General features: G+C 49.5%; 1 protein-coding gene across 4 annotated transcripts; it reads right to left on the reverse strand.

Moving 5' to 3' along the window:
• Positions 1–761: 761 nt before the first annotated feature.
• RAB5C (RAB5C, member RAS oncogene family) lies at positions 762–25,516 on the reverse strand. Of its 4 annotated transcripts, none has more exons than XM_059670180.1 (7): positions 25,377–25,478; positions 24,594–24,618; positions 5,366–5,620; positions 3,693–3,844; positions 3,369–3,491; positions 2,172–2,265; positions 762–1,668 (listed from the first exon to the last, which is right to left on the reverse strand). In XM_059670180.1, exons 3-7 carry the CDS (start codon positions 5,529–5,531, stop codon positions 1,553–1,555), a joined length of 651 nt encoding a protein of 216 aa, XP_059526163.1. In that variant the 5' UTR covers positions 5,532–5,620; positions 24,594–24,618; positions 25,377–25,478; the 3' UTR covers positions 762–1,552. The 4 variants fall into 4 exon arrangements, with proteins under 4 accessions (XP_059526163.1, XP_059526162.1, XP_059526161.1 ...); XM_059670179.1 differs by lacking the exon at positions 24,594–24,618 and adding an exon at positions 15,983–16,038 and having other exon boundaries at positions 25,377–25,475; XM_059670178.1 differs by lacking the exon at positions 24,594–24,618 and having other exon boundaries at positions 25,377–25,516.
• Between the last annotated feature and the right edge of the window lie 771 nt (positions 25,517–26,287).

Consider the following 26,287-nt stretch of genomic DNA (forward strand, 5'->3'; position numbering starts at 1 on the left):
CAGAGGTGGTTTGATGAAGGTAGGGGAAGGCCAGAAAGGCACCTCAAGGTGGTGGTGCTGGGAGATGGGGGGTGCGGTGTGGTCCTACTCAGCAGGGCTGTTTGGACCGATAGCCCTTGGGGGCTGAGAGCAGCAGCGCCAGCAGGGAGCAGCAGGGAGCCAGGAGGGCGCAAGCGTCCCCTAGTTCCGGAACCAGCAGGGGGCCTACTGGAGACCAGGGACCGACCGGAGGGCTCGCACCTGGTGTAAGGCGATTGTCTCGGCCTTACAATCAGTCCAGAGTTCCAGGTCATGGGTGTCCTCTTCAGGGAAGAGGGTAGAGGACCCAGTTGCTCAGTCCTGATACAGACTAACCCGAACCCCAGAGCTTGTTTCTGGTGTTTCAGAGACCAACTATTCCTGTTTGTTTCCTTTTGTGTGTGTTTTGTGTGTGTATGTTGTTTTGATTTGAGACCAAATATTTTCAAATCTGGACTGCACAATCACCCCAATATATTCTAGAGGTGGACAGGGAGAGGAAAACGCAACTTCAAACTTGATGAGATTCAGTTCCAGGTCACTCTTCACTCCCATGCCATTAGTACTGGTAACAGTAAGGGCCTCTTTTTCTTGGTTACCAAGACACCAGTACCCCCTCACTGGGAGTGAGGGGGCAGCTTTTGTTTAACAAGATTCAGTGGTCCATTTTAAATTAACTTCAAGTAAGCTAGAGAGGATGTAGTCTGATAAATTCTGCCAGAGAAAGACAAGACAAGCAGGAGGTCAATCCATTGGCTGACTATATTGACAAGATACTGATTGGTTACATGTTGAAGAAAACATACAATACAAAATACAGAAAAAGTTGGTTCCATTCCCGCCCACTCCCCCCTTACCCACCCACCCCCAAATACTCATCATCGTGATTTGGTCAGAACAGGGCTCAGAGCCAGAGGTCAGGGTGACCAAGGATGAGGGGGATGGGGTGGGCTGTGGGCAATGGGTTCATGGCTGTCACAATAATGCTGTGGTTTCTCTCCCAGCTGTGTGTCAGGGGTGAGGGGGGACTGCAGCCTGATGCTAGCCAGCCAGCTAAGGGAAGAGCTGTCTCTCCCTTCCCTAGCCCCTAGGGCCTGCCCCACGGCCCAGAGCCAAGCACACGCCAAACAGTAAGGATATGGATGCTCTTGCTGAGCCCGATTAATCAGCAAGAGGAAAAAGGGTTACTGCTCCCACCCCGGCCTCCCCATATATAAGGGCGGGGGAAACAGGAGCATGTGGTTACGAAGGGAGAGTGGGAGAACAGCAGAAAGGGCAGGTAGTGGGAAGAGATCATATATATTAAAAAAGTGACTTAAGACTTAAAATTGAATTAGTATTTTTACAGAAAGGTGCAGGTGGAATAACTCACTCCGGCCTATGAACAAAATTATATGGAGAAATCATGGTGGACCCCCTCCCCCTGCCCCCTCCCCCCATGGTGGCCCGAGTAGTTAAGTGCGATTGGTTAGAGTGGATTCCAGTCAGGTTGTTCAGGCGGAGGAGGTGGGGGCGGTGGGCAGGCAAGGGGGGCTCAGTTGCTGCAGCACTGGCTCCGGCTGGCTGGGTTGTTCTCCTGGAGGTCCACACCTCGGTTCCGGCCCGGAGCACCAGCTGCATTCTGGGGCTCATTCTTGGGGAGCTTCTTAGCTGTTTGGGAGAGAAGGAAAAACGTGTTTGTGGGGGTCCTCTAACACTGTCTCCCAAGCCCCCTTGAGCAGAATCAGGCATATTGAGGGTTTCACTTCTATGTGTCAGATACATGCTGAGTGTTCCAGGAAACTGAGAAAAGAGAGGTTAGTGACTTGCTGAAGACCAGAGTTCTAAGTAGAAGAGCTAGAACTTGACCCAAGCAGGTTGACTTCAGAGCTAAATGGGCTAAAAAATCCTAAGTAGTGGGTAGGATAGTGATATCGGGTTTCAGGTGGGCGGTAAGCTTAACAGTAAGGAAGTGAAATGTTGAGACTTTAGTCCAAGTTTTAGAAACTTCTGGGATGAACTACCTATATCTGAGTTAGATGAAAAAGAAAAAGATTTTATCAGAATATTGAAAATAGCGGAAGATCTGTCGGTGAAGGGACTCCACAGACATACTACAGAACAGCAGCCCAGTGCTATAACTCAATGAGAGAAGGAGAGGAGAGGTGCCTTACCTATTGCCATGAAAATTTCATTCACGTTCATTGCTGTCTTTGCTGATGTCTCCATGAACAGCAAACTGTTGTCGTCTGCATAGGCTTGTGCTTCCTGATTTGGATGGAGGTGAGAAAGTGGGCGGGAGGAAAATGTTGAGGATGGTGAGTTGGCAGGGGCTGGGGCCCAGAATAAAAAATCTTCCCTGGTTACAGAGCCTTGTACACAATAGAGACAATGCAGGGGTTTTCAGGCCTGTAGCCTTCCACTCTGGGTTCCTCTGAGACATGGGCACCATACACCGTTCCCCACTTCAGATACAGCACCTCTCAGCTCACAAACATTGGCCGATGTTTTACCAGGTGTCACTATGCCCATTCTACCTTCTCGCTCTTTAAAATCACTAGGCTAAGAAATACTTCTAGAAAGTTACCCTACAAATACAGTTGCACATTTGAACAAAAAGAAGTATGGCCCAGCTGGCGTGGCTCAGTGGTTGAGCGTCCACCCATGAATCAGGAGGTCACGGTTCGATTCCCAGTCAGGGCACATGCCTGGGTTGCGGGCTCAATACCCAGTGCAGGAGGCAGCCAATGATTCTCTCTCATCATGGATGTTTCTATCTCTCCCTTTCCCTTCCTCTCTGAAATCAATAAAAATACATTAAAAAAACCACAAAGCACAGAAGTATGTACATATTGACAGCATTGTTTCCAGTCTTTTGCTATTACAAACAACCTTAAGTTTGGGACTGGTAAAAAAATTAAATATACAGTATGTAAAACACATCCCCATCTATGTAAAAAGGGATTTACACACATTGTGCATATTTCTGGAAAGACCAGAAACTGAGGAACTTGGGGGAAGGGAGACTGAGTTTCTAGGTTAGAGACAAATTTAGTTCTATATACCTTCTTGTACTATTTAAATTTTACTATGTGCATGAATTACGTGAAAAAAGTATTTCTTTTACAGTAAATTTCATTTAAAAGTTTACAGAAAAATAAGCAGAAACTTTAGCTATCCATATGCACACATACCCTACTGCCAAGAAACAAGGAGAGGCAATTCCTTTCAGCCCAGGCTGGAGTCACAGAGGACAGCAGATCAAGGTGCCCCTGCTGCCTCCCAATGTCACCCTTCCTGAAACCCGAGTAGCCTGGGGAAAGCCATGCAGCTGGCTTACTCCTCCCCCGCGACCTGTCCATCCCCCACACCTGGAATTCCACGGCTCTCTTGTTGGCCAGGTCTGCCTTGTTACCCGCCAGGGCGATGACGATGTTGGGACTGGCCTGCCTCTGTAACTCCTTCACCCAGTTCTTGGCCCGTGCAAACGTATCCTGGGGAAACAGGGCCGGCATGTCAAAGGGACAGAGGAGGCACTCTGCCCCGGCCGCGCACTAGAGAAGCTCCGATGGCAGAGCCAGGTGTCCACAAGGTCACCAGCCTGAAGGCTCTGGCGAGACACCCCAAACCACCGAGGAAATCTGCCCAGACCCCGTCCAGAAACAAGGATCGAGAAGTAAGGGAAAAATCTTTACTGTGTTGGTGATGTCATAGACCACGATGGCAGCCTGGGCCCCCCGATAGTACATGGGGGCAAGGCTGTGATACCGCTCCTGTCCAGCTGTGTCCCAGATCTCAAACTTGACTGTTGTGTCGTCCAAGCAGACAGTCTGTGTGAGGAAGGCCGCTGTAAGAGGGAAGGTGGTGTTACCAGGCAAGGAGGAGCTGGGAAGCCAGCCCCACAAATCTCCACTGTTGCATCCGGGGTTCTGGCGCTCAAAAGCCTTCTGCTGAGCTGGGCACAGAAAAGCAGCCTGCGAGGACAGGCGGAGTTTGTCTTTTCGTACATGTGCCGAGGGGGCTGCAGAATGTACAGGCTCAGAGACCACGCCGGGCAAGGGCAGAAGGAAAGCCCGCTTGCACCTCGCCATTTCAGGAGCGCTCTCTGAAGAGGAATACAGGGGGCAGGAGACGAGAAGCCCAGGGGAAACCTGACTCTAGCTCAGCAGGGTGGGCCAGGCCCACCCGCCTCCTTCCTCCTCCTCCCTCCCCTCAGAGAGACCAGTCCAGCTGGAAACCTCCCGAGTCCCTGTTTGCTCCGGCCCAGGGGTGTCACTGGCCTTCTGTTTCCTGAGGACACTCACACACTTAGCTGTGCTGGGGACGCCTGAGAGTACACGCTGTTCCCCTGCCCGAAGGAGGCTGGGTGGCCAGCTTCCTAACCGCCCTGCCACCCAGGTGGACTGAGCTAGCCACAACCCCAGCTCGGACCCTGACCCACTCTTGATTGACCACCGTGTGGCTTGACCTTCAGGTAACACCTGACCCTATCTCTGTCCTGAGGAGGCAGGGGAACATGCAGCCCTTGTGTATATGCTTCAAGGGGAAGTCCCAGAGCTGGGACAGGCAGGTGGGAGTCCCCTTGGCCCCGGGACCCATCAGAGGATCCCAGAGGACTCTGTTTTTTTAAAGCCTGCTCTCCTGTCTGCCTCTTCCCCCCCCCCCCGCCCCCCGAAGACACGGGGCATCACCCCACTTCCCCTCTCCGGCTCCTGACTCGAGTGCTGAGGAGGCAGCAGGAGACTGCTGACACGGCCCATTCTGTTTCCAGCTGCCTGGAAACCTCCTACCAACCCAGAGGGTAGAGAAAAGATGACTCAAGCCCAAGGTCGGCCCTGGCCCCTCAAGGTTTGTACTGGCTACAAGGCAAGAGGCTGAGTTCAGACCTTTACAACCTAAATGCTGACCACTGGGAAATCAAAGAGGCTCTTCACTCAAGAAAGAGTAAAGGTCAGCTTCAGAAATGCTAGCCACTCACCAGGCCATTTCCCCATTTTGGAAAGTGGGAGAGGCCAGGGCAGATGCACGGCCTGGCAAAGTAAGAAGAACCCACAAGAATCCAGACTCAGCCTCTCCCTTCCCAGAGGCTGGGTCTGTGGAAGGGTCTTCGCCAAAGCCACGCAAATAATAAAGAGGCAGAACCAGGAGAGGAAGTCAGTTTTGACTGCCAGCTAATTCTCACTAGAAGCTTCTTGGGACTTAGGCATGGAGACCAGCTGTTGGAATCTGTTTCAGGACCCAGATGAGGAAAGGTGCTGCCCCCTCCCCAGGTGTGTTCAGTCTCTGGGCAGGCAGCTTCCTTCGCCTCAGGGCCAAGGCATCTCTTTGGCCCTCCTGCGGCCACCCCTGCTCCCTTGCGTCCACTCACCTCCAATTGTGCTCTCCTGGTACTCGTGGAATTGTCCCTTGACAAAGCGGAGGACAAGGCTGGATTTGCCTACTGCAGACTCCCCCAGCAGGACCAGCTTAAATTGACAGATCTTGTTCCCAGCAGCTGGTCCATTGGGTCGTGCTGCACCTCCCCGACCCGCCATGGCCCGTCCTGCTGTAGCGGTACCAGTGAGCGTGAGGGCAGGGGCCGGTGCTAAGCAAAGAGGCACTTAGTGGGAAGGGGGGCCTCCAACTGCAAGGGAGAAACCAGAAATACTAGGTTAGTCCAGAGACTATTGTGCAGTGAGCCCTTCTTAAATCACAGGTCTCTCCCTCTGCCCTCCCTGCTGACCTGGCTTCTGCCCCCAGAAGTTAGGAGAAGAGCCCTGACTAGGCTGCACCACACATGTATTTGCTCTACAACCATCTGAGTGGTAAAGAGAAAAGTGGTCTCCCAACTTTAGGCTCATGCTTCTGAGCAAACACACTCACTTCCCTATCCCCAATGTGTACATTCACATACAGATAGACGCACACAGAATGGGCACATGTCAGCCTGGTGACAGTGGAATCAACACACTCTTTGGGTACCAAAAAACCGCCCAGGAAGACATTAGGATCTAGGTCAGTGATGGCGAACCTATGACACGCGTGCCAGAGGTGACACGCGAACTCATTTTTTTGGTTGATTTTTCTTTGTTAAATGGCATTTAAATATATAAAATAAATATCAAAAATATAAGTCTTTGTTTTACTATGGTTGCAAATATCAAAAAATTTCTATATGTGACACGGCACCAGAGTTAAGTTAGGGTTTTTCAAAATGCTGACACGCCGAGCTCAAAAGGTTCGCCATCACTGATCTAGGTCAACAAACAATGAACTTGTAGTCTGGTAGCTACAATCACAGCCCACCTCTGGGCAAAGCCAGAGGGAAGCCAAGCAGGGCACGGGGAGTCCCGGGAGAAAGTTCCTCAACCTTGTGGGCGCTCAGGGACCAGGGCCTAGCCAAGTGCAAGTTATTAAAATAGTCATTTTGTCCTGCCATCTTCAGAAGGACTGACCAACTTTCTCAGTCTAAGGCTGGACTGTGCACTGGAATCCAAGTCTCATCCTGAGCCTCTTCCCACAGTTGTCTCATTTTTATGGGCCAGAGTTTCACACACATTAAAAAACCAAACACACACCAAAGCCAGAGCTCTGCTGGCGGTCAGAACAGGCTGCCAAACTTCTCTTTTAAATAGAGACCTCAGTTCCATTCTCTACCGGCAGAGAAAAAGGGTGACGCAGAGGAAGAACAAGGGGGAGTTGTGGGAGGGCGGAGACAAACACGGGACACCAAGACCTGCACCCCCAGCAGCTGGTGTTCCAGCAAGGACATCTTAGTCACTCGGTCTGTGATAGCTTTGGAGGTGTAAGCTTTCTTTTTTTAAGTTTTGGAACGGCAAAGGATGAGGAGCCTATCTTCAGAAGCCTCTAGAAGAGGTACATTAAAAGCTATCAGAACATACACAGTGCTTTACAAAGAAGTGCTGTGAGTAGATACCATGTCCTGAACACTGCACACGGAATCTGAACTCAAGTTGCAAAGGAAGGATTTGGATGAATGGAGTGTATGCAGGAGGGGTCTCTGGAACAGGATCCCACGGAAGCCCTGCCCTGCCCCGCCCCTGAGCAAGGGGAGTACATTCCCGTGCAGTCAGGGTAGGGCGGGGGTGTACACGAGCAGGGGGTGTTTGTAGGAAGCAGTGGTCTGCACGGTGTGAGAAGCTGACAGCAAAGGGTTTGCTTTGTGCAACCTCAAATCGCTTTTCACGTCCAAGTTCTCCCAGCAACATGTTTAAAAAGTGAGCGTCAGGAAGAATGATTCACTAACCAGGAACAAGGGCTTCCCTTCTGGGCAGCACCAAAGGAAAAGAGGCTTGAAATGGGGCCACCTCTTTCCCCAGAGGACAAGGAAGGAAGAATGAAGGGTGGAGGGAGGGAATCTCAATTAGGGACAAGAAGTGCCAGTTTTGAAATATTTTATAGTTTAAGGTGCCTTCTCTTCTCGCTCCCATCAATGGTTTTGCAAGACTCGCTGGCCCTTGAGACAGAGTTGTGCTTCTGGCTTCTCTGAGATGCCTTCCTCACGCTGCCTATGTACATACTGGGAATTCAGAGTGCTTACCAAATGAAACAGTTCTCAGAGACAGCGAACATTTACTGAGCACTTGCACAACCATTGTCTACTCTAACCTTTAAGACAAAGGCTTTTCAGATGAACAGCCTGACCTTCAGGTGTTAAATGCCCTGCTCAAGGCACCCAGCATACAGATGACAGAGCCTCGTCCACAAACCTAGGTTGCCTGCATGCTCATTTGCCTCCCTGCCATTCTCCCTGCTAGGAAGACAGATGGAGGCAATGCCCACCATTCTCCCTGCTGGGAAGAAAGGTGGAGACAATGCCCCCCTCGTGTTGGGTTTTGGGGGGCTAGGTGAATGAGACACGCTTCTGGTGGCAGCAGCTTTGCTGGCCCCGCAGGGTCTGGCTCCAGCAATCACGGTGATCCTCCCTCCCCTGAGTACTCCCAACAGAGGGAGGAGCCACTCAGGGCCACAGCAACAGAGGGAAACCACGATGGAATTACAAGTTGGTTATTACCATGAATTCACGTGACAGAATCTTGGCCAACCAGCAGTGTGGCTGGGGCACTAGAGAAGGAGGTATGAACGAGTGGGGGAGGGAACCAGATAATGAAGTCTCTGATTCCAAAAATCAACAAAACAAAACCCCACAGCAGTTGGGACCCTGGCTACCAGCACCTACAAGAAAAATAGAGGTAATATCTAAGTTTTGTCCCTGTCCAACCAGTGGGTTTCCAAATCTGCCCACACAGAATCTGATTTTTTTTTTTAAATGCTTGCAGTATTTTTTTAAAAATTTTTTTATTGATTTCAGAGAGGAAGGGAGAGGGAAAGAGAGAAACATCAACGATGAGAGAAAATCATTGATTGGCTGCCTCCTGCACGCCCCACACTAGGGACCGAGCCCACAACTCTGGCATGTGCCCTTGACCAGAATTGAACCTGGGACCCTTCAGTCTGTAGGCTGATGCTCTATTCACTGAGCCAAACCAGCGAGGGCAGAATCTGATTTTTTAACAAGTCAGAAGGACAGGCAAGTAATGCTTATGCAATGGTTCTCAACTCTGCACATCAAAATCACATGTGCAGCCAGCCCCCGGAGGTTCCGGTGAAGGTTTGGAGGCGTGCCCGGTCTCTGTATGTTTTAAAGTGCTACAGGTGCTCCGCCTGGCACGAACTGCCTGGATGCTGGTCCTGCCGTCCAGGCCAGAGACACCTCAGGAGGCACACCCAGCACTTTTTATGGCCTGCTGCCTCGTGGTTTTCTTGGCCCCACTTGGTGATCACATGAACAGAGTCGGAGAACCTTGCCAGACGAGAAAGCATGGAAGCGGCTGATTTTGCCATGAAGCGCGCATCCAGACAGGAGGTGTCTAAGACAGGAGAGGGCCACACCCAGAGCCCCGGGAAGCGTTATGCCCTCCCCTCGGAGCAGGTGAAGTCCTGCGTGGATCTGGACTGCCGCCTAGGGGAGGGAATCTCACTGTGGGAATCCTTCCTCTGGATCCAGTGGCAAGAATCATCCACGGGTGCCATCAGCTGATGGGATTATAACCAAAAATGGCACAGTAAATGTCTTCCTTTAGACAAAAGTCAGATTCTCTTTAAGAGATCAAGTTGTGGCTAAAGTTTCTTATAAGATACAGAATGGGCCAAAGATATTTTAAAAAAACAAAAGTTTATTCAACACCAAGAAAAATACATGAGTAGGATAAATTTCCTCCTGAATATTTTCTTTCTTTTTTTGTTAATCTTCACATGAAGATACTTTCCCATTGATTTTTTTTTTTTTAAGTGGAAGGGAAGGGGAGAGAAACATCTGTGTGAGGGAGAAACAGAGATTGGTTGCCTCCCGCACACAGTTGAGCCTGCAACCGAAGTTCATGCCCTTGACTGGAATCGAACCCGGGACCCTTCAGTCCATGGGCCATGCTCTATCCACTGAGACAAACTGGCTAGGGCACTCATGGATATTTTCATGAAGCTGCTGAAATGGGTACAGCTTTGGACCCATGACAAAGATGCTCTTTGCCATGACCTGCTTTCCCCACCCTCCCAATCAGAACCATGGTTTGTTTAGAGGCCACAGATAATGAACACTATCCTAACCTCACTTCTTCACAGGGAATGAGGATGAATGCAAGCACTAAGGGGTCTGCTACACCTTTTACCACGATGCATATGAAAGGGCAGAAGGGATCCAATTTTCTCAACACTCTGGCCCTGTGAACAGTCATAATGGGCAGATGCCCAGCCAGTTCTGGGGCCACGGGTGGGAGAGAAAGAGAAAGAAAAAGCAGGACACTACTCTTCCTTGCTTTGGGTTCCTCTGCTCTGGATACTACAGGTTAGTGCAGGGGTGGGCAAACTTTTTGACTCGAGGGCCACAATGGGCTCTTAAACTGGACCAGAGGGCCAGAACAAAAGCATGGATGGAGTGTTTGTGTGAACTAATGTAAATTCAAAGTAAACATCATTACATAAAAGGGTACGGTCTTTTTGTTTGTTCCTCCTATTCATTTCAAATGGCCCGCGGGCCGTAGTTTGCCCAAGGCTGGGTTAGTGGGTCTCAAACTTTTTTCATCAGAATTGCCCTGGGCATTAAGAAAGTAACCCTGGCCCTGACTGGTTTGGCTCAGTGGATAGAGCGTCAGCCTGCGGACTGAGGGGTCCCGGGCTCGATTCCGGTCAAGGGCCTGTACCTTGGTTGCAGGCACATCCCCAGTAGGAGGTGTGCAGGAGGCAGCTGATCGATGTTTCTCTCTCATCGATGTTTCAAACTCTCTATCCCTCTCCCTTCCTCTCTGTAAAAAATCAATAAAATACATTTTTTAAAAAAAGAAAGTAACCCTGACCATCGGAATCAGAATCTCTAGAGGTGGAGTCTCTTCTCTAGCCCATGAAGTCAGCCACTTCATACTTTGTGTCCTTCCTGGTGAAAGGGTGAGCCATTCCAGCTGAGGGGTGTCTCTCACGCTTCCTGTTTGCTTCAGCGACTTCCTCTGACAGTCCCAGCACAGCTTGGATGGTGAGCTGATTAGGAAAACCAATCAGACTCTGTTGACCAGAGGCTGGGTTGGAGCCTCACTCTCTCAAGGTTAGCTGGAAAGGGGCGTAGGGGCGGGCAATGAGAGCCAAGTGACCTTGCCCAGCCTGCCCTGGAGGCGGCTCTGGCCAGTGACTCTTCAGCTGCACTTTACTCTGGAAAAACGCATTCCTGAATACTTAACAACACAAGCACTGGGCTAGAGAAGATGATAAGCAGAAGCAACTTGTTAGCTAAAGAGAAGGAAACACGGGACACAGGAGGAGAGGTGATCGCTTCAAAGGCGGAGGTGGAAGGCATGTAAAAGCTCAGATCAGCTGGGGGGTGATTTACCCACAGCTCTTCCTCAAAGGAATCACCACACCGCACACAGGACCGAGGGCAGACCCACAGCAGGACTACCCAGGCCTCTAGCTGGTTGCAGACCCCGAGGAAAGAAGAATCTGAAGCAACACAACCCCTGAGCCACATGAAGTATCCACTCGCTATTCCTCAGCACAACTAGCAGGTTAGGACTTGGGAGACTGAACTGGGTTTGGTTAGAGCCTGGCTCTACCGTTTATTAGCCAAGTGACCTTGGCCAAATCAGACGAGCAACTGCTGTCAGCTTCAGTCCCTTCTCTATAAAATGGTATCACCAATCACACAGAGTTGTTGGGAAGGTTAAATGAAACAGCACATAGCATAGTACTGGCTGAAGGTAAGGTTCCAACGAGGGGCAGGTTTCTTACGCTAAGAAGCTAACTAGTTTTGATTCACTAAAAAAGGTCCTTGAAGACCTAATCTTCCTCTTCCCAGGACAGAGGAGGAGATAAGGTGAGGCCAGGTGAGCTGCTTAGGGTCACAGCCAGATGGTGGCAGAGCCCAAGCTCAGGACTCTTAACTCCCCCATCAGACAGAGAAAACCCAAGAATATTACTAATACCATTCCACCCACTAAGAGGAACGGGGCTGCCACCTTCTATGTGCGCTTTAATAAAATGTGTCCTTTAAATATGAAAAAAATTAGGGTTTTTCCATAGGACCTATGTCCCCCCTGGAAAGTATAACAGAGGAAGCTTGGCTGGAAGTCAGGTTGAGATTTAAGAGGCACTCTGATGGGGTGTACCAAGCCAGGGCTGGGGCTCCTCATCGTACCAGGACGCAGGGGGCTTAGGGAAAATGGCAGCAGGAGAGGAAGGGGTGCTGTCCTTACACAGCCACAGCAAGACGACTCTCTTTCCAGGGGGAAGGGAAGTAAATCATTCCAGAGGGGGACTATGAGTGAGCTGGGTCCCCTACCACAGGGACAGGTCCTTGAATCTTCTCCCAGCCTCCCAGTTCTCTTAACTGGGATCGGTTTCCTCTCACTCCCCTCCCAATGATAAGACTCTTCTGAGACTGCGTGCCTGAACTTGCACTAGATAACACATCAAAGCCCCCGGTGGAGTCCACAGAGCTCTAGCTGAGGCACCAATGCCTGCAAAAGGGACCAGTATGCGGGAACACCAGGAAGCTTAAATCCTGCATTCCCATGACCAAGTGGTCCTTCGCCACAATGTCCAGGCTGAACCTAGAGCGCTGCCAGGAGTCAGCCAGGACAGAGCACAGCTGCTTCTGCAGCCCCTTCCTTGGTGCGGGAAGGCCTGATGGGCCACTCAGGACTGGTGCTAAGCTGGGTTAGGTGAAGGCGTCTTGAGGGACTGATCCCCAGCTTCGGATGCCCTGCCCCAGCAAGAACACCACAGAATCGTTCCCTGAGCTCCAAGCTGCTTTCTCAGCTCTCGACAACAGATGGGTTCCCCGGGGAGGCTGAGAGAAGCAGAGTCAGCACTAACTTCAAGCCAAGGATGGAAACCTCCAACCCCTGTTCCCTCTCCTCCTGCACCCACAGGGAGGAAGACTGCTGGGAGGGACATCTCCACGTAGTTGCTGACACAGCTTGGTCAGTGTGATCTACCCGTACTGTCCACAGAAGGTCCCCAGGATTCATGGGCTGCTCTAGGACTCTCACTCACTGGTCCTGGTGGACAACAGAGGAGCCAGGCATCTGGGTAACAGATTAGGGAGGAAGGCCAGTCAGACAGGGGACAGCCTGCAGTTGTCCCAGCAAGGCTTGTCCTGCCTACTGAGTGTAAGAGGCTCCAGGGCCCGAGGCCCTAATAATGATATTCCCAAGAGATTATTCTCCCTAGAGGTCCTGGTCTCTGACTCGGCACAGCTCAGTCAGCAAGGCTGTGGCAAATTTTCTGGCTCCAACTAGGACAGCTCTATGACACCTCAAGCAAAAGCTCAATTTGAAATGTGGCATTTTCTGCAGCACAAATCAACACACACATCCAGCTACAGGGCATGGAGAGGATGGAACTGAGGCTGTGCGATGTCTCACATCCGCCCCCGCCCCCCACTCTTCACCTGCCAGTGCCAAGTGAAATGCTAAGAAGAGGCAGCAAAGGCACAGGTTCTTCCCCGGCCCCAACCCATACCTGCCATGGTCCCAGGCTGGAGCACAAGCTACGTGAAAGCCAGTCAGACAGACACAGGATCCCTGCTGATTCACAAGCCTCACAACCACCCTTACTTGTTTTACTCATGAAGTTACTATTTAATTAGGACAGTTCTAACTGGACTCTCATCAATGCAGGGTCCACCTTCCCCTCTGTCTCAGGAGGAACTCGTAGGGGCCAGGAGTACCAGCCAGGACAGCTATTACTTCTGCTGCTGCCCCAGGCTCTGAAAGACTCCAAGAACCTCTGCTGAGGATCAGTGTCATCGGCAGCACCTGCTCATCCAGCCACTCATACCAACAACTGCAACAGACGCCGCTCATAAACCTTTCCTGTCTTTACAAAAAACAAAAATTACAAGAAAACCAATTTACTTCACTGCCCTCTTTGTTTTGCCCTCAGCTCCTACACAGACAGCAGAAGACAGAGGTTGTGTTTGAGAGGGGAGCAGAGAAAGAGAAGTGGGTATCAGGTACCAGCAAACCAAATTCCTCTTGCTCAGCTACCACACACACTGTGGTCAGAGGCTGCCCAAACAACAAATGAGGCCAAAGTTCCCAGTGTGAAATCTGAGGGACAATGGCTGCTCTCAGGAGCCAGGGCGCCAAGAACAATATTTTAGGCCAACTTTTTCTTTCTTAACTTTTGCTGAACAAAATGTAGAATGGTGCCAGGTGAAGAAATCAGGCAATGAATGGGTCTGAACAAGTTTCAATGAATGGATCACATTCTATTTCCATGGCCCCAAATTTTCAAAAGACTATCCTGAGTGGAGGGGTTGGAGAACTTGGGAGGTTTGGGAGTAAGAAGGTGAGAGAAATTAAGGACATTGTTGCAGATGAAAAGGGTCACAAAACAAAATTCTTGAAGGCTGGACTATGTGGGTGTCTTTTGTTTTAACAGCACACATAACATCAAGCCTGACACACAGTAGGTGCTCATAAATGTGATGAAACGTCCTGGCCGGTGTGGCTCAGTTGGTTGGAGCATCATCCTGAACACCAGAAGTTGGCAGGTTTGATTGCTAGTTAGGGCACATGCCCAGGTTTTGGTTTCCCTGGTTCGAGTGGAATATCATAGGCTGCCTCAAGCACGCCCCCTATTTGGGATCAAGCCTGCAACCCAGCATGTGCCCTGACGGGAAATCATGAGAATAAAACCTGCTACCCTCTGGTGTACCAGACGATGCTCCAAACGGAGCCATACAGGCCTGGGTCATCGATGTTTCTCTCTCTCTCTCTCTACCTTCCTCTCTCTAAAATCAATTAAAAAAATAATACCCTCCTTTAAAATAAATAAATAATAAATAAAAAGTGATGAAGTGAGCCTGAAATATAGGCCTGGTTAGATTTGTCAAGTAAATGGGGCAGCTGAAAGCTTAAATATATACCCATCTGCCAGATGGTTCAGATCCCCAAAGAGAACCGCCGCCCAGCAGAGGAGCGACAGCCCAGCAGAGGAGATACCTCACTATCCCAGATAGGTTCCTTCTGCACATGGGTGAAGAGCACAAGTGCTGGAACCACCTTGTGACCCCGTGTTGTGTCGCTGAACCCATTTCCCCACACGCGCAATGGAGAGAATAGTATCCATCTCCCAGGGCTGTTGGGAGGAGGATGCATGGACGACTCTTAGCAAAGGGTCTGGCTCAGAGCAAGCACTCAATGAATGTTCGAGGGGCAGGGACGCCCCTGCCCCTCCAAGTCCCTATGAAAGAAGTGGATTCTTCAATCGAAACCTTCAGGTACTATTCACGAATTCCTTTTGTTTCCAGTTTCCCTGGACTCCATTCTTCAGTGTCCCTCATTTGGAGAGAATTCTGAATTGGACAACTGCTATGGTCTGAATGTTTGTGTCCACCCAAAATCCTTGTTGAAATCCTAACCCCCAAGTAATGGTATTGAGAGGTCGTGCCTTTGAGAGATAAGGCCATGAGGGTAGAGACTCTCATGATTGGGATTAGTGCCCTTTTAAAGGAGGCTCCAGAGAGCTTCCTTGACCCTTGCATCATGTGAGGACACAGTGAGAAGTCGGCAGTCTGCAACCAGAAGAGGGCCTTCATCAGAACCTGACCATGCTGGCACCCTGATCTTGGACTTCCAGTCGCCAGAACTGGGAGAAATAAATTTCCTTGTTTAGAAAGCCACCTAGTCTGTAGGATTTTGGTATAGCAGCCCTAGTCTAAAACACCTTTCACCAGTGTCCTAGGAAAAGGACCAGATCACACCTAACATCCTGTGTCCTGTCAACAACCCTAACCTTGTATTCCCTGAAGACGGCTTCCAAAGCCACAAAAATGGAGGGAGAGACACCATCCAAAAAAAATCAGCACTGAATTGAAACCCCGAACCACGCAAACTATGGCCCCTTAAAACAAGTGCCCCCCAAAACAAAGCATCGTAAAGCCCAAACGCCCTCCCTTTCATCTTAAAGCCTCACTCAGGAAAGGGAAGAAGCAGTTCAGTTGTGGAGAGGGGGAGGGGACGGGACTAGGGCAGCTGACAAAGACACCAGGGTTCCTTTTAAAATCCAGCAGAAAATACTAGAGGTTTGGAAATTGGTGTCATTAATCACCAGTCTTCTGAGTAGCTCAAAGAGCGATTTGATGACTAGGAAAGAAGCCAGGGTTAGAGAGGCCACCCACGCCCTCCCCTGTGCCTGGGTGCTCCTGACAGCCCCCTGAAGGGGACACACATGGAGCTATGAATAGAAGGCAAGAGACTTGTAAACCAACTCCCGTCAAGATTCCAACTTAGTGTTTCCAGCAGGGCTCAAGTTGCACGCCTTCAGAGGGATGACAGTACAATAGAAGGATTTAAGCTAGTCAATGATTCAGGATTACAGCTCACCCTGACAGCCTGCCGCGAGCCTGCCTAGAGCCATAAGCCTGCACAAACCCTCCCAAAGGGATGGTCCATTTTTGAATGGCAGGGAAAGAATGCCGGCCCAGACTTACAGGGACTCTCTTATGAGACCCAGAGTCCTGGAAGGTTTGGCAGGAGAACTTAGTGCCTGAAATAGAGAATGATTATTACCTCATCATCCCAACTGGATAGTAGACTCCAGAGTAAACACCAAATCTGGCCATTTCTGGATCAAAGCGTTAGGCAGGGGTATGAGAAGTATGAATGGGTGAGCAGAGAAGCAATAGACTGCTATTGGGATCAACTCCCAGGATTCTCACACAGTGGATTTCTTTTTTATTTTAATCCTCACCAGAGGATATGTTTTTTTATTGACTTTAGAGAGAGAGGAAGGGGTGGGGGGAGGGGAGAGGGAGAGAGAGGGAGAGAGAGGGGGAGATATAGTGCTATAAGAGAGAAATATTGATCAGTTGCCTCCTATACGCACCCCAACCAGGAATCGAACCCGCAACCTTTTGGTGTACGGGAGAATGTCCAACCGAGCCACCCAGCCAGGGTGCACATAGTGGATTTCCCAGGTGCAGCTCCCCACCTTACCCAGCACTGGCGTCTTCAGTGACTGTGACTAACCATCAAGAGGAGAAACAACTTGAATCCACCCACATAACTCCATGTTAACATATCTAGAGGAAATGTTTGCTTAAAAAGCAGTGGCCTCAGAGAGACAGCTAATTCTAAGACTGGGGCAGGAAATATACAAGGTGAGCCTGGAGCATCATCTCATAGTGCTGAAAAGTAAGGAAGTGCTCAAAAAATGAAAACCAAAAGCCCTCACTATGAAAGGGGTTAGTCAAAGAGACCTGAAAGACTTCCCAATGATCAAAGCTGGGACAACTTGAGCAATAAAATAAAGAAGTATTGGATTATAAACCCAAGTGTATAATAAATATCCATGAGTCCATACTGATGTAAATAACTGGATAAACAAACGGGGAGAACAGACAAACCTCTGTGTACAAGAATTCCAAATAATCCATGTAAATACTCTGCCCTTAAGGAGAGGAGCATAACTCGCCACTCGTCAACTGTGGGCTACACAGAGCGACTTCCATCCAAAGGGGACAGTAAGAAACGGGAGAAGAGACAGCAACTTTGCAGTGAGGCAACCTGCCCAGCACCACTTCAGCAGGTGACTAAGGCTGACATTCAGTGATAAAGCCTGTTGACTGTATTTAGCCTTGACAGGATGTGATGAGAATGGCACTCTACCTGTGGTCTTCCTCCCAAAACACCCCCAGTCATAACCCAACGTAATCGTGAGAGAAGTATCAGACACCTGACCAGTACTCCTCAAAACTGCCGAGGTCATAAAACCAAGGAAAATCACCCTGGCCGGTGTGGCCCAGTGGCAGGACCTCCCGTGCACCAAAAGGCTGCCGGTTCAATTCCAGGTCAGGGTACAGGCCCAGGTTGTGGGCTCGATCCTTGGTGCAGGGCATGCAAGAGGCAGCTGATGGATGAAGCTGCGCTCTCACATTGATGTTTCTCTCTCTCTCCCCCTCTCGCTTCCTCTGTCTCTAAAAATCAATACAAATATTAAAACAAAACAATAAGTCTAAGAAACTGTCACAGCCAAGAGGAACCTAAGGAGATATGACAGTTAAATGTCATGAATCCTGGACAGAAAAAGGACATTAGATAAAAACTAAGGAAATCTGAATAAAGTATGGACTTTAACTAATAATGTATCAACACTGGTTCATCAGTTGTGACAAATGCACAATACTAATGTAAGATGTTAATAATAGTGGAAACTGGACATAGGAGTTTATGAGAAAACTGCATTCATTACCTTCATAATTTTTCTAAAAGTATTCTGAAATTAAACTATTATTCATTAAAAAAAAAAAAGGCAGCCCTGGCCAGGTGGCTCAGTTGGTTTGAGTTGGAGTGTCATCCTGTATACCAAAAGGTTGCAGGTTTGATTCTCAGTCAGGGCACATACCTAGGTTGGGGCATGTACAGGAGGCAACCAATCGATGTTTCTCTTTCACAATGATGTTTTTCTCTCCCTTCCCTTCTCTCTAAAATCAATAAAAACATATCCTCAGGTGAGGATTAACAAAAAAAAAGAGGCAGCAGCTCATCTTGTGACAAAAAAAGATGCAAAGACTCTAGTTACCGTAAACTCATGTTCATAAAGATGAGTTAATTTTATCGGGAGCTAGGCTGAGGGGTAAGTAGATAGGGTTTGGTGGGAGCCCGGCAATAGTCAAGGTGAGCAGCCCAGCCAGCATGGCTCAGTAGTTGAGCATCTACCTATAAACAAGGAGGTCACAGTTCTATTCCTGGTCAGGAATAGAACATGCCCGAGTTGCAGGATCAATCCCCAGCAGGGGGCGTGCAGGTGGCAGCCGATCAGTGATTCTCTCTCATCATTAAGGTTTCTATCTCTCTCTCTCCTTCTCCCTTCCTCTCTAAAATCAATCAATATATATAAATATATCCTATATAATAGAGAGGTAATATGCTAATTGACCATCATCCCCTCACAAAGATGGTGGCACCCAGTCCCCTCAGCCCCGCCAGGGGGGGCAGCAGGTGTGCCTGCTGCCAGAGTCCCCCAGCCCCCTCAGCCCTGCTGGCAGTGAATTTTCATGCGACCACTACCTTTTAAAAAAATCCTTACCCAAGGATATGATTATTTCTTTTAAATCATCTGTTCTCAGGGAGCAGGCCTAAACCAGCAGGTGGGCATCCCCCAAGGGTCCCAAGACTGTGAGAGGGTGCAGGCTGGGCTGAGTCCCGACACCCCCCCCCCCCATGCATGAATTTTCTAGTATATCTATATATAGTCACACACACACACACACACACACACACACACACACACACACACACGGTCTAGGTGAGCAGAGAATAATACCCAAATCCTGCAGGTACATAGCAGGGGAGTTTAAAGGCCACATCAGTAGGTTACAGCTGCTGGTGCCACTTTTTTTTTTTTTTAAAGTAGTTGGAACTTTAATACCTTTGCCTAGTTTTGGTATCAAAATAATGCTAGTTTTATATAATGAGTTAAGAAGTATTCTATTTCCTGGAAGAGTTTACATTCCCATGAGTACATTTTAAAACATTATTTAGTATAATTTAAATACAATGAATGTGCTTCTATTTTGTGTATGGTTCAATGAATTTTGACAAATGTATATAACCAGGTAATCACCACCACCATCAAGATATCAACATTTCCATTAACTAAAAATATCCCCATGTTTCCTTTTACAGTCAATCTCCACCCTCCCTCCCCCTTATCTGGGTGCCACTTTCTTAAGTCCAACCTCTCAAGAATGAGCCTTATGCAGATGTGTAGAATAGCACCCACAGACCAGAGTTAAATTCACTTCCACTGACCCCTGGCCCGGGGTCCCTGATGCCTCACCACACGCAGCTGCAGAAGCACATGCTGTATAAGTGGATCAAGAGGACTGTTGACAGCCAAAGCCATGCCAGCCTTCTCCTGTGAAGCCTTTCACTGGCAATGGAGGTATGGAAAGCCCCACTTTCTGGAATTTAGTTTGTGACCTGTCCCCGCCTCCTCCCCATCTCCTCGATCATCTACACCTAACACTCATCCTATTTACCTGTTTGCTCTTCTACCTGTGAGCCACTTTCTGGTGGATGGCCTGAAAAAACAGCACGGGCTTTGGGATCAGATGGATGAGTGTGAATTCCAGGTCGCCACATCCAAGACGTGTGAACTTAGGAAGTGTGTTAAGTGAAATGGGTAGGAATTTGCTTCAGGGGCAGATGGGAATGTCTGCCCTTAAACAGCCACAGTGGAAGCTACAATGCTGAGCACCTTGGGAGGACTGACCACACAGATAAAAACATGACATGATCAGTGCCCCTACAGGGCTCCACACAGGACAGGAGGTAGACAAGGTGCAACTGGAGGAAAGCAAAGGGAGGAAGAAAGCCCTTAGCCTATCTCAGGGACGGAAGGCTTCATGGAGGAAGTGACATTCTAACTGAACATTGAGAAAGGAGGGGGGTGGGGATCCCAGGCAGGTGAAGTGGAGAAGAGCCTTCCAGGCAAAGGGAAGAACACACAGGTGGGGCAAGGAGGGGCTGAGCTGCACAGGAATTCCAGCACAGACTTTTGGTTCTGTCCGCTGCTCTGCCACTTACTGTGGCATTCCCCACGATAACATAGGGATTAAACCCAGTATCTTCCTCCTGGGGCTATTGTGAAGACCAAAGGAGACAATACATGGGAATGGCTATGGAGTGTCTGGCACATCCTATATAATAAAAGCCTAATATGCAAATTGTCCCCTCAACCAGGAATTTGACCAGGGGGTAGGGCCGGGTGGCCAACAGCCCACAGCCCTACCCCAGCTGGCGGCGGCGGCAGCAGGCAGCCGGGGAAGGGAGGCCCGGTCTGGCAGCTGGCAACCACTAGGGACCCTACCTGTGCACGAATTCCATGCACTGGGCCTCTAGTATGACATAAAGCTCAAGCAGTTTAGCTTTTACTTGATTGTTGTTTCCATATACAGGAGATGGGGACATTCACTCTGAAAATGAATCTCTTATTATTAGCAGGCTATTAATGCAGAGGACACCCTAAGAAATATTCTAATTCTCCTCTGCCAAGGCTCTTCAAGGCACTCTCACCTGGATTTGGGGACATCCTAATTTACAAATCCTACTGGAAGCAGTCCTTCTCAAAAGGCCTCAATAAATGTAACCCAGACTCAAGTTAGGGGGGGAAATGCCAAACTCTAGGAATCTGGGAATTGAATCCAAAGAAATCTGCTGTAACCAAAATATTGTCCTCAAGTTTCCTGTTGTAGCTATATTCATTCAAACTTTGCATTCCAATTTATAATAGATCCAGGACTGTTTTAAAATGAAAATGCTTAAAACTGAGTAAGATTGGTCCTGGCTGGGTAGCTCACTTAGTTAGAGCAGCAACCCGCTACGCCAAGGTTGGGGTTCCATCCCTGGTCAGGGCACATACAAGAATCAACCAATGAATGCATAAATAAGTGGAACAACAAACTGATGTTTCTCCCTCTCCCAAATTAATAAATAAACAAAACAAAAAACTGAGTAAGACTGAAGTGCCTACAAGATGCAAGGCCTCATCTGGTCTATGGCTCTGAGTATCCACAGCACATGACCCCGGTAGGATCCGAAAACCCCAGTGGGAGAGACATAAGCATGGTCTTAGTTAACACTGTATTCGGTAAAACAGAAATACAACCCACAGCAGTTCTGTTTAATATCTATGAAACAAGAAAATATGTGAAACCATCCAGCAAAGGATTAGCATCACAGCGATACTTGTTAAAAATGTTGAATCAGAATCACAGGGATGAATTATCATGTACCTTCAAAATCCCATGGACCTGTCCTGGCTGGTACGGCTCAGCTGGTTAGAGTGTTGTCCCATGCACTGAAGGGTCACAGGTCTGATTCCCGGTCAGAGCACTTACCCAGGTTGCAGCTTTGGTCCCAGTCAGGGCTCCTTCTAGAGGCAACCGATTGATGTTTTTCTCTCACATCAATGTTTCTCTCTCTCCCTCTCCTTTCCTCTCTCTGGGATCCATGAAAAAACATATCCTGGGGTGAGGATTAAAAAAACAACCCCATGGACCCACATATCTGTTATTTTGTTGAGTATCTATTCTGTGCCAGGGACTGGACTAGCTCCTTTACCTCTTGTTTCTGATTCTGCAAGATATTTTGTATCCCCATTATACTAGAAGAAACACAGGCTCAGCAAAGTCAAGTAACAAGCCCAAGGCCATGCAACTGGTAAGTGGGGGAGTCCAGATGGAACTGAAGTAGTTTGCCTTGGAACATACAATTCCAAGGTCTGACTACTCTAAACTCTCGTGCCTTTCACCCCATCACACTACCTCTCTGTTTACAGGGCAAGGGTTAGAAGAAGAAAGTTCTTTCTAAGAAGTACTTGCTTGTTGAGGCTGAATTAAATTTATGTAAACATTGTTCTCTTTCCATGTAAATTCTAGTGAAAAGAGCTCTTGGTGGAGAGCTACATTCTTCCCACTTACAAGCAGTAAGCAGCACCAAAGGGAAGTCAGGGGGCTAAGCAGAAGCCAGCTCTGCTGGTTCCCCATGCCCTTAACTCTGTCTAGAGCAGTGGCTCCCCACCCTTTTTTGGCCTTGCCCCACCTAAGCATCTCTAAAATCCTGATGCCCCTGCCCTGTGACATATAATTATTTTTTTAAAAAATATATAGTTTATTGATTTTTTACAGAGAGGAAGGGAGAGGGATAGAGAGTTAGAAACATCAATGAGAGAGAAGCATCGATCAGCTGCCTCCTGCACACCCCCCACTGGGGATGTGCCTGCAACCAAGGTACGTGCCCTTGACCGGAATTGAACCTGGGACCCGTCAGTCCGCAGGCTCCATTCAGTGAGCCAAACCAGCTGGGGCTAATTCTTATTATTCAGAAAGTGAGCTCCTATCCATGTGGCAGAAGCCTAAAAGGCCATTAATGTGCTCTAAACAAGTTTCCAAAGAACATGGCATCCATGAAAGAGAAAAATAAAAGAACGAAAGGACAGCTGAAGTACTGAGGAAGAAATCACTAAGAAATTGTTAAAAAAAAAAATAATATGAAGTGATATGAAAAACAGCAAATAAAGTTTCTAAACATGCAAGAGAACTGAAATGCATAAATATGTCACAATATATATTTATATACTGTATATGAGGCCCCTAGAACCATAAAAAATGCAAAACAATTCACTGTTACTAACTCATTCTCGAATTGCCCCCCTTAAAAACTCCAACTGCCCCCTGTGGGACGTGTGCCCCACGTTGGGAACCACTGGTCTAGAGGGATCCCGGGGTCCACTCTCTTTTACTTTCATTTCCTAGCCATCATGGCTTTCAGGTTCCTACAAAATTAATGGCATGCAGATATCAGCAAACTCTTGGCCCATACAGAGTAGGGACAAAGGAGTCATAGCCGCCATGGTCTCCACAGGCAGAAGAAAAGGTGGTCAAGAATGAGGCTAGGAGGGGAGGGGAGGAGCGAGGACAAAAACCAGAAGCAGAGGATCCCAGTGATGCGGAACGCTAGAGGGTCTGTATTTGGGCCACTGGCTGTTCGCTTTGCGCGTTCATTTCCGTAACAAACAGACCGAAGGAGGGCCCACTATTAGGGAAGTCGAGGCACACTGAATCCCAAATCCCAAGTCCCGGCTCTACCACTTTCCAATTGTATGTTCCAAGGGAAACTCCTTCAATTCCTTCGGTGGCATCTCTGAGGTGGAGGTACAAATCCCACTATCTCCCAGGACTCTTAATGAGGAACATGTGTGAAAAGAACTTTGCAACTTGAAAAGAACTTCTGAAAATTAGTTACCACCCTTCTGTGGTATAAAGGCAGCAAAAGGCTTACTAGTGGTAAGAGGCAAGAGGGGAGAGGAAGGGCATCACAGAGGGGCGTCTACCCCACACAGAGCCCTCTCTTTCTGCCAAGCAGTGTCAGGTCTCTTGAGATGTCTGGATGCCAGAAGTGGCTGCCTAACCACCCGGAGCACTGGTGCTTTCCTTGTCTCTCCGAAAGAGACAGCGTCTCCTTCAAAAGCCGACTACAGAATCGGAGCTGGGAGAGCATGTCCCGACAACGAAGGTCCCCTCAGAAGACTGGTCAGCTTCATCCTGAGACTCCCCGAGTTCCAGAAGCCACAGGCTCCTACTAAACAGGTAAGTTTGGTCAGCAGGCCTGGTGAGCAGTCAGGCCTCCCTGGCTCTGCCCTCAGAGGCACAGGCTAACCAGGTTCAGAGAAACTAGGTTGCCTGCAGAAGTCTCCAGTGACCCTCCAAAGAAGCCCAGACGGACAGAGAGCCTGTGATCTGACTGTTGATCCTAATAAGGAAGCTGCTTCTATTGTCCAATGAAAAATGAAGTAAGTGCATCCAAGGTCTAGCTCAAAAGTTTGTAGGAATCAGACACTGGTGACAGTCCAGAAGCAGTCAAAAAGATCTCAAGGCAAAAAAGAAAAAAAAAGAAAGCAACTAGCCCTTGTAAGTAGCATCCAAGGGCAGTAAAGATAGCCTGGAACACTGAAGAAATTCCCAAAGATAGCGTGGCCTTCCCTCCCTTCCTTCGCTGTAGATAGCCAGGGTCAGCTGTGGCCTCAAAGAGTCAGGCTGCTCTCATTAAGGTACAGTCTCTGGCCTGTACTTTGGTCACATAACAAAGAACCTCCCAGCTAGATCTGAGGCAGCAGCCATTTCACACACCTAAGTCCCAAGCAATAGAAAAGGATCAGATGTCAGCATGGGCTGTCTCTTGGAAAGGCTGGGGGAATCAGCACTTTCTGGCATGTATGGACGTTCTTTGGGCTAAAAAATTAGCACATTAAGAACCCAAAGGTGCCACTGTGATCTCCATTTATTCTTCTGTAATCTACAATTCGTTCAAGCCTGGAAGGGACTGGAGATATCTGGAACTAGAAGTAGCATCTACCTGTTGATAAGGGAGGTATGTGTGTGTTTGGGGGCGTGGGGGGAGGTTTGAAAGAAATAGCCCAGGACCCTTGAATTCCAGGCTCTTCATTTTTTGTCTTTTTTTTTTTTCTCCTCCCTAAAGACCAGCAGACAGCAGTCCCAGGAGGAGCAGTCCCTCTGAAGCAGTTTGAAAACCACTCACGGGCTCTGGAAGGACAGTCCTGAGCCTGGAGCAAGGAGGGAGGAGGAGAGGAGTGAGAAGATAATGAATGGGCAGATCCACCCTGAGCCGTGTAGCCAGAACTGAGCAAACCTCAGCTAAAATGTTCAGAGGCAGGAAGGGAGATACGCTCATTGGATAACACAACTAGAGAACAACATAACTAGGGGGCAGGGCTGGGGCCGAGGGGGCAAGACTAGAAGGCAGCTCATTCCGGCTGGAACTCTGCTGAGATCCCGGCTGGCGCTCTGGCTCGAGGAAAGAGAGGAAGGAGTTGTGCGAGCCTGTGCGGTGTGGCGGCCTCCCCCAGGACCCCCCAACCCCCCGCCCTTCCAGGAAATTGACACAAAACCCCTCCAGGGTTGGAGAGACAACTGTTTTTGTGGGAAGGGGGAGAGGAAAACGGCGACGGACAGCACTCCCCACCACCTCTAAAAGAGAAGGGAGACAGGTTCCTTCACACCTGGCAAAGATTCCTCCAATTCTGGGAGCAGAGGGAGCGGAACTTAGGGTCTTTCCCTCCCACACCCGGACTGGACAGGCCAGAGGGGGGCCAGGAGAGTTTCCCAAGGCGCACGAAAGGCAGGTAAGGGAAGGAAAGAAGAGCTCCCTTCTTGGCCTGATGCCTGGGGAACTCCTTAAGAGGGGGCTACGGGTCGGGGGAGGGGTCAGTCTCCCTCTAAGCCGGAATGGGCGGGAGGAAGAGCTACCCCGAAGACATCTCAACGCGAGTGGGACACTGGGTCCCGGGACGGGGACACTCACGGCGGCTTTGGGGCGGCGGCGTTACTTGGGGCCAGGGCTCGGACCGGCTCCACTCTTCTCCCCCCGGCGGAGTCTCCGGCCTCCACTTCCGCCTTTCAGCGGCTCCGGATCCGGATCTCCATCTCCGACCCGCCCCTCAATACTTCAGGTGACTGACAGGGTGGAGAGACCAATGAGAGGCACTCTTGGCGGACTCGAAGGCGGCGCCCTTGGAGGGAGCGGGAGAGGCGGGAGCGCACGCGCTAGGGACGCTGGGACTTGTAGTTCGCAGCGCTGGGAGGAGCCCGTGGCCACCAGGGTCTTGGGCGTAGGGTGGAGCCCGCTCCGGGCGAGGCGGAGCCGGCCGGGAACTTTTTAAGGCCCGGCCTGCCAACCCCCTCACCGCGGGTTCCGGGCGCCCCAAGGAGAAGCGGGTGGCGGAGCGTTGGAAGAGGGCTGAAGGCTGTTTGCAGAATTGGGAGAGGAAAAACATGGTGTGAATGAGGCCGTTTGGTCCGATCCTGAGCTCTCGCTAACCCGGAGAAGCCCGTCTGCGCTTTCGGGCCAAGTCAGCTCTGGGAGCCCGATTATTGGGGACATTCTGTGATGGGGAAGGTGATGGAAGCGCTGTAGGAAGGGTTCTCTGGAGGCTAGTGGGTGAGATCAAAGCGAGAGCTCCTGCCACTGTCCAGCGGTGAACTAGGAAGGACCCTCCTCCTTTGGCTCGACTCCAAAGCACACCCGGACTACCTCTGCCTTTGCCTGGCCCCACACACAACCAGGACCAGCTCTTGTCTCTGATGCCAAATGCAGAGCCGGACCGCTTCTGCCTTGTCTCTCCTCGTCCACAAATACAGACTAGAACCACTTCTGTTTGCCCCCACCTCGCCCTCTCCGTAGGCATCAGGGCTCTTGTCTTTTCTGCTCCCCTC

Source organism: Myotis daubentonii, chromosome 16 (assembly GCF_963259705.1).
Source record: "Myotis daubentonii chromosome 16, mMyoDau2.1, whole genome shotgun sequence".
Taxonomy (NCBI): Eukaryota; Metazoa; Chordata; class Mammalia; order Chiroptera; family Vespertilionidae; genus Myotis; species Myotis daubentonii.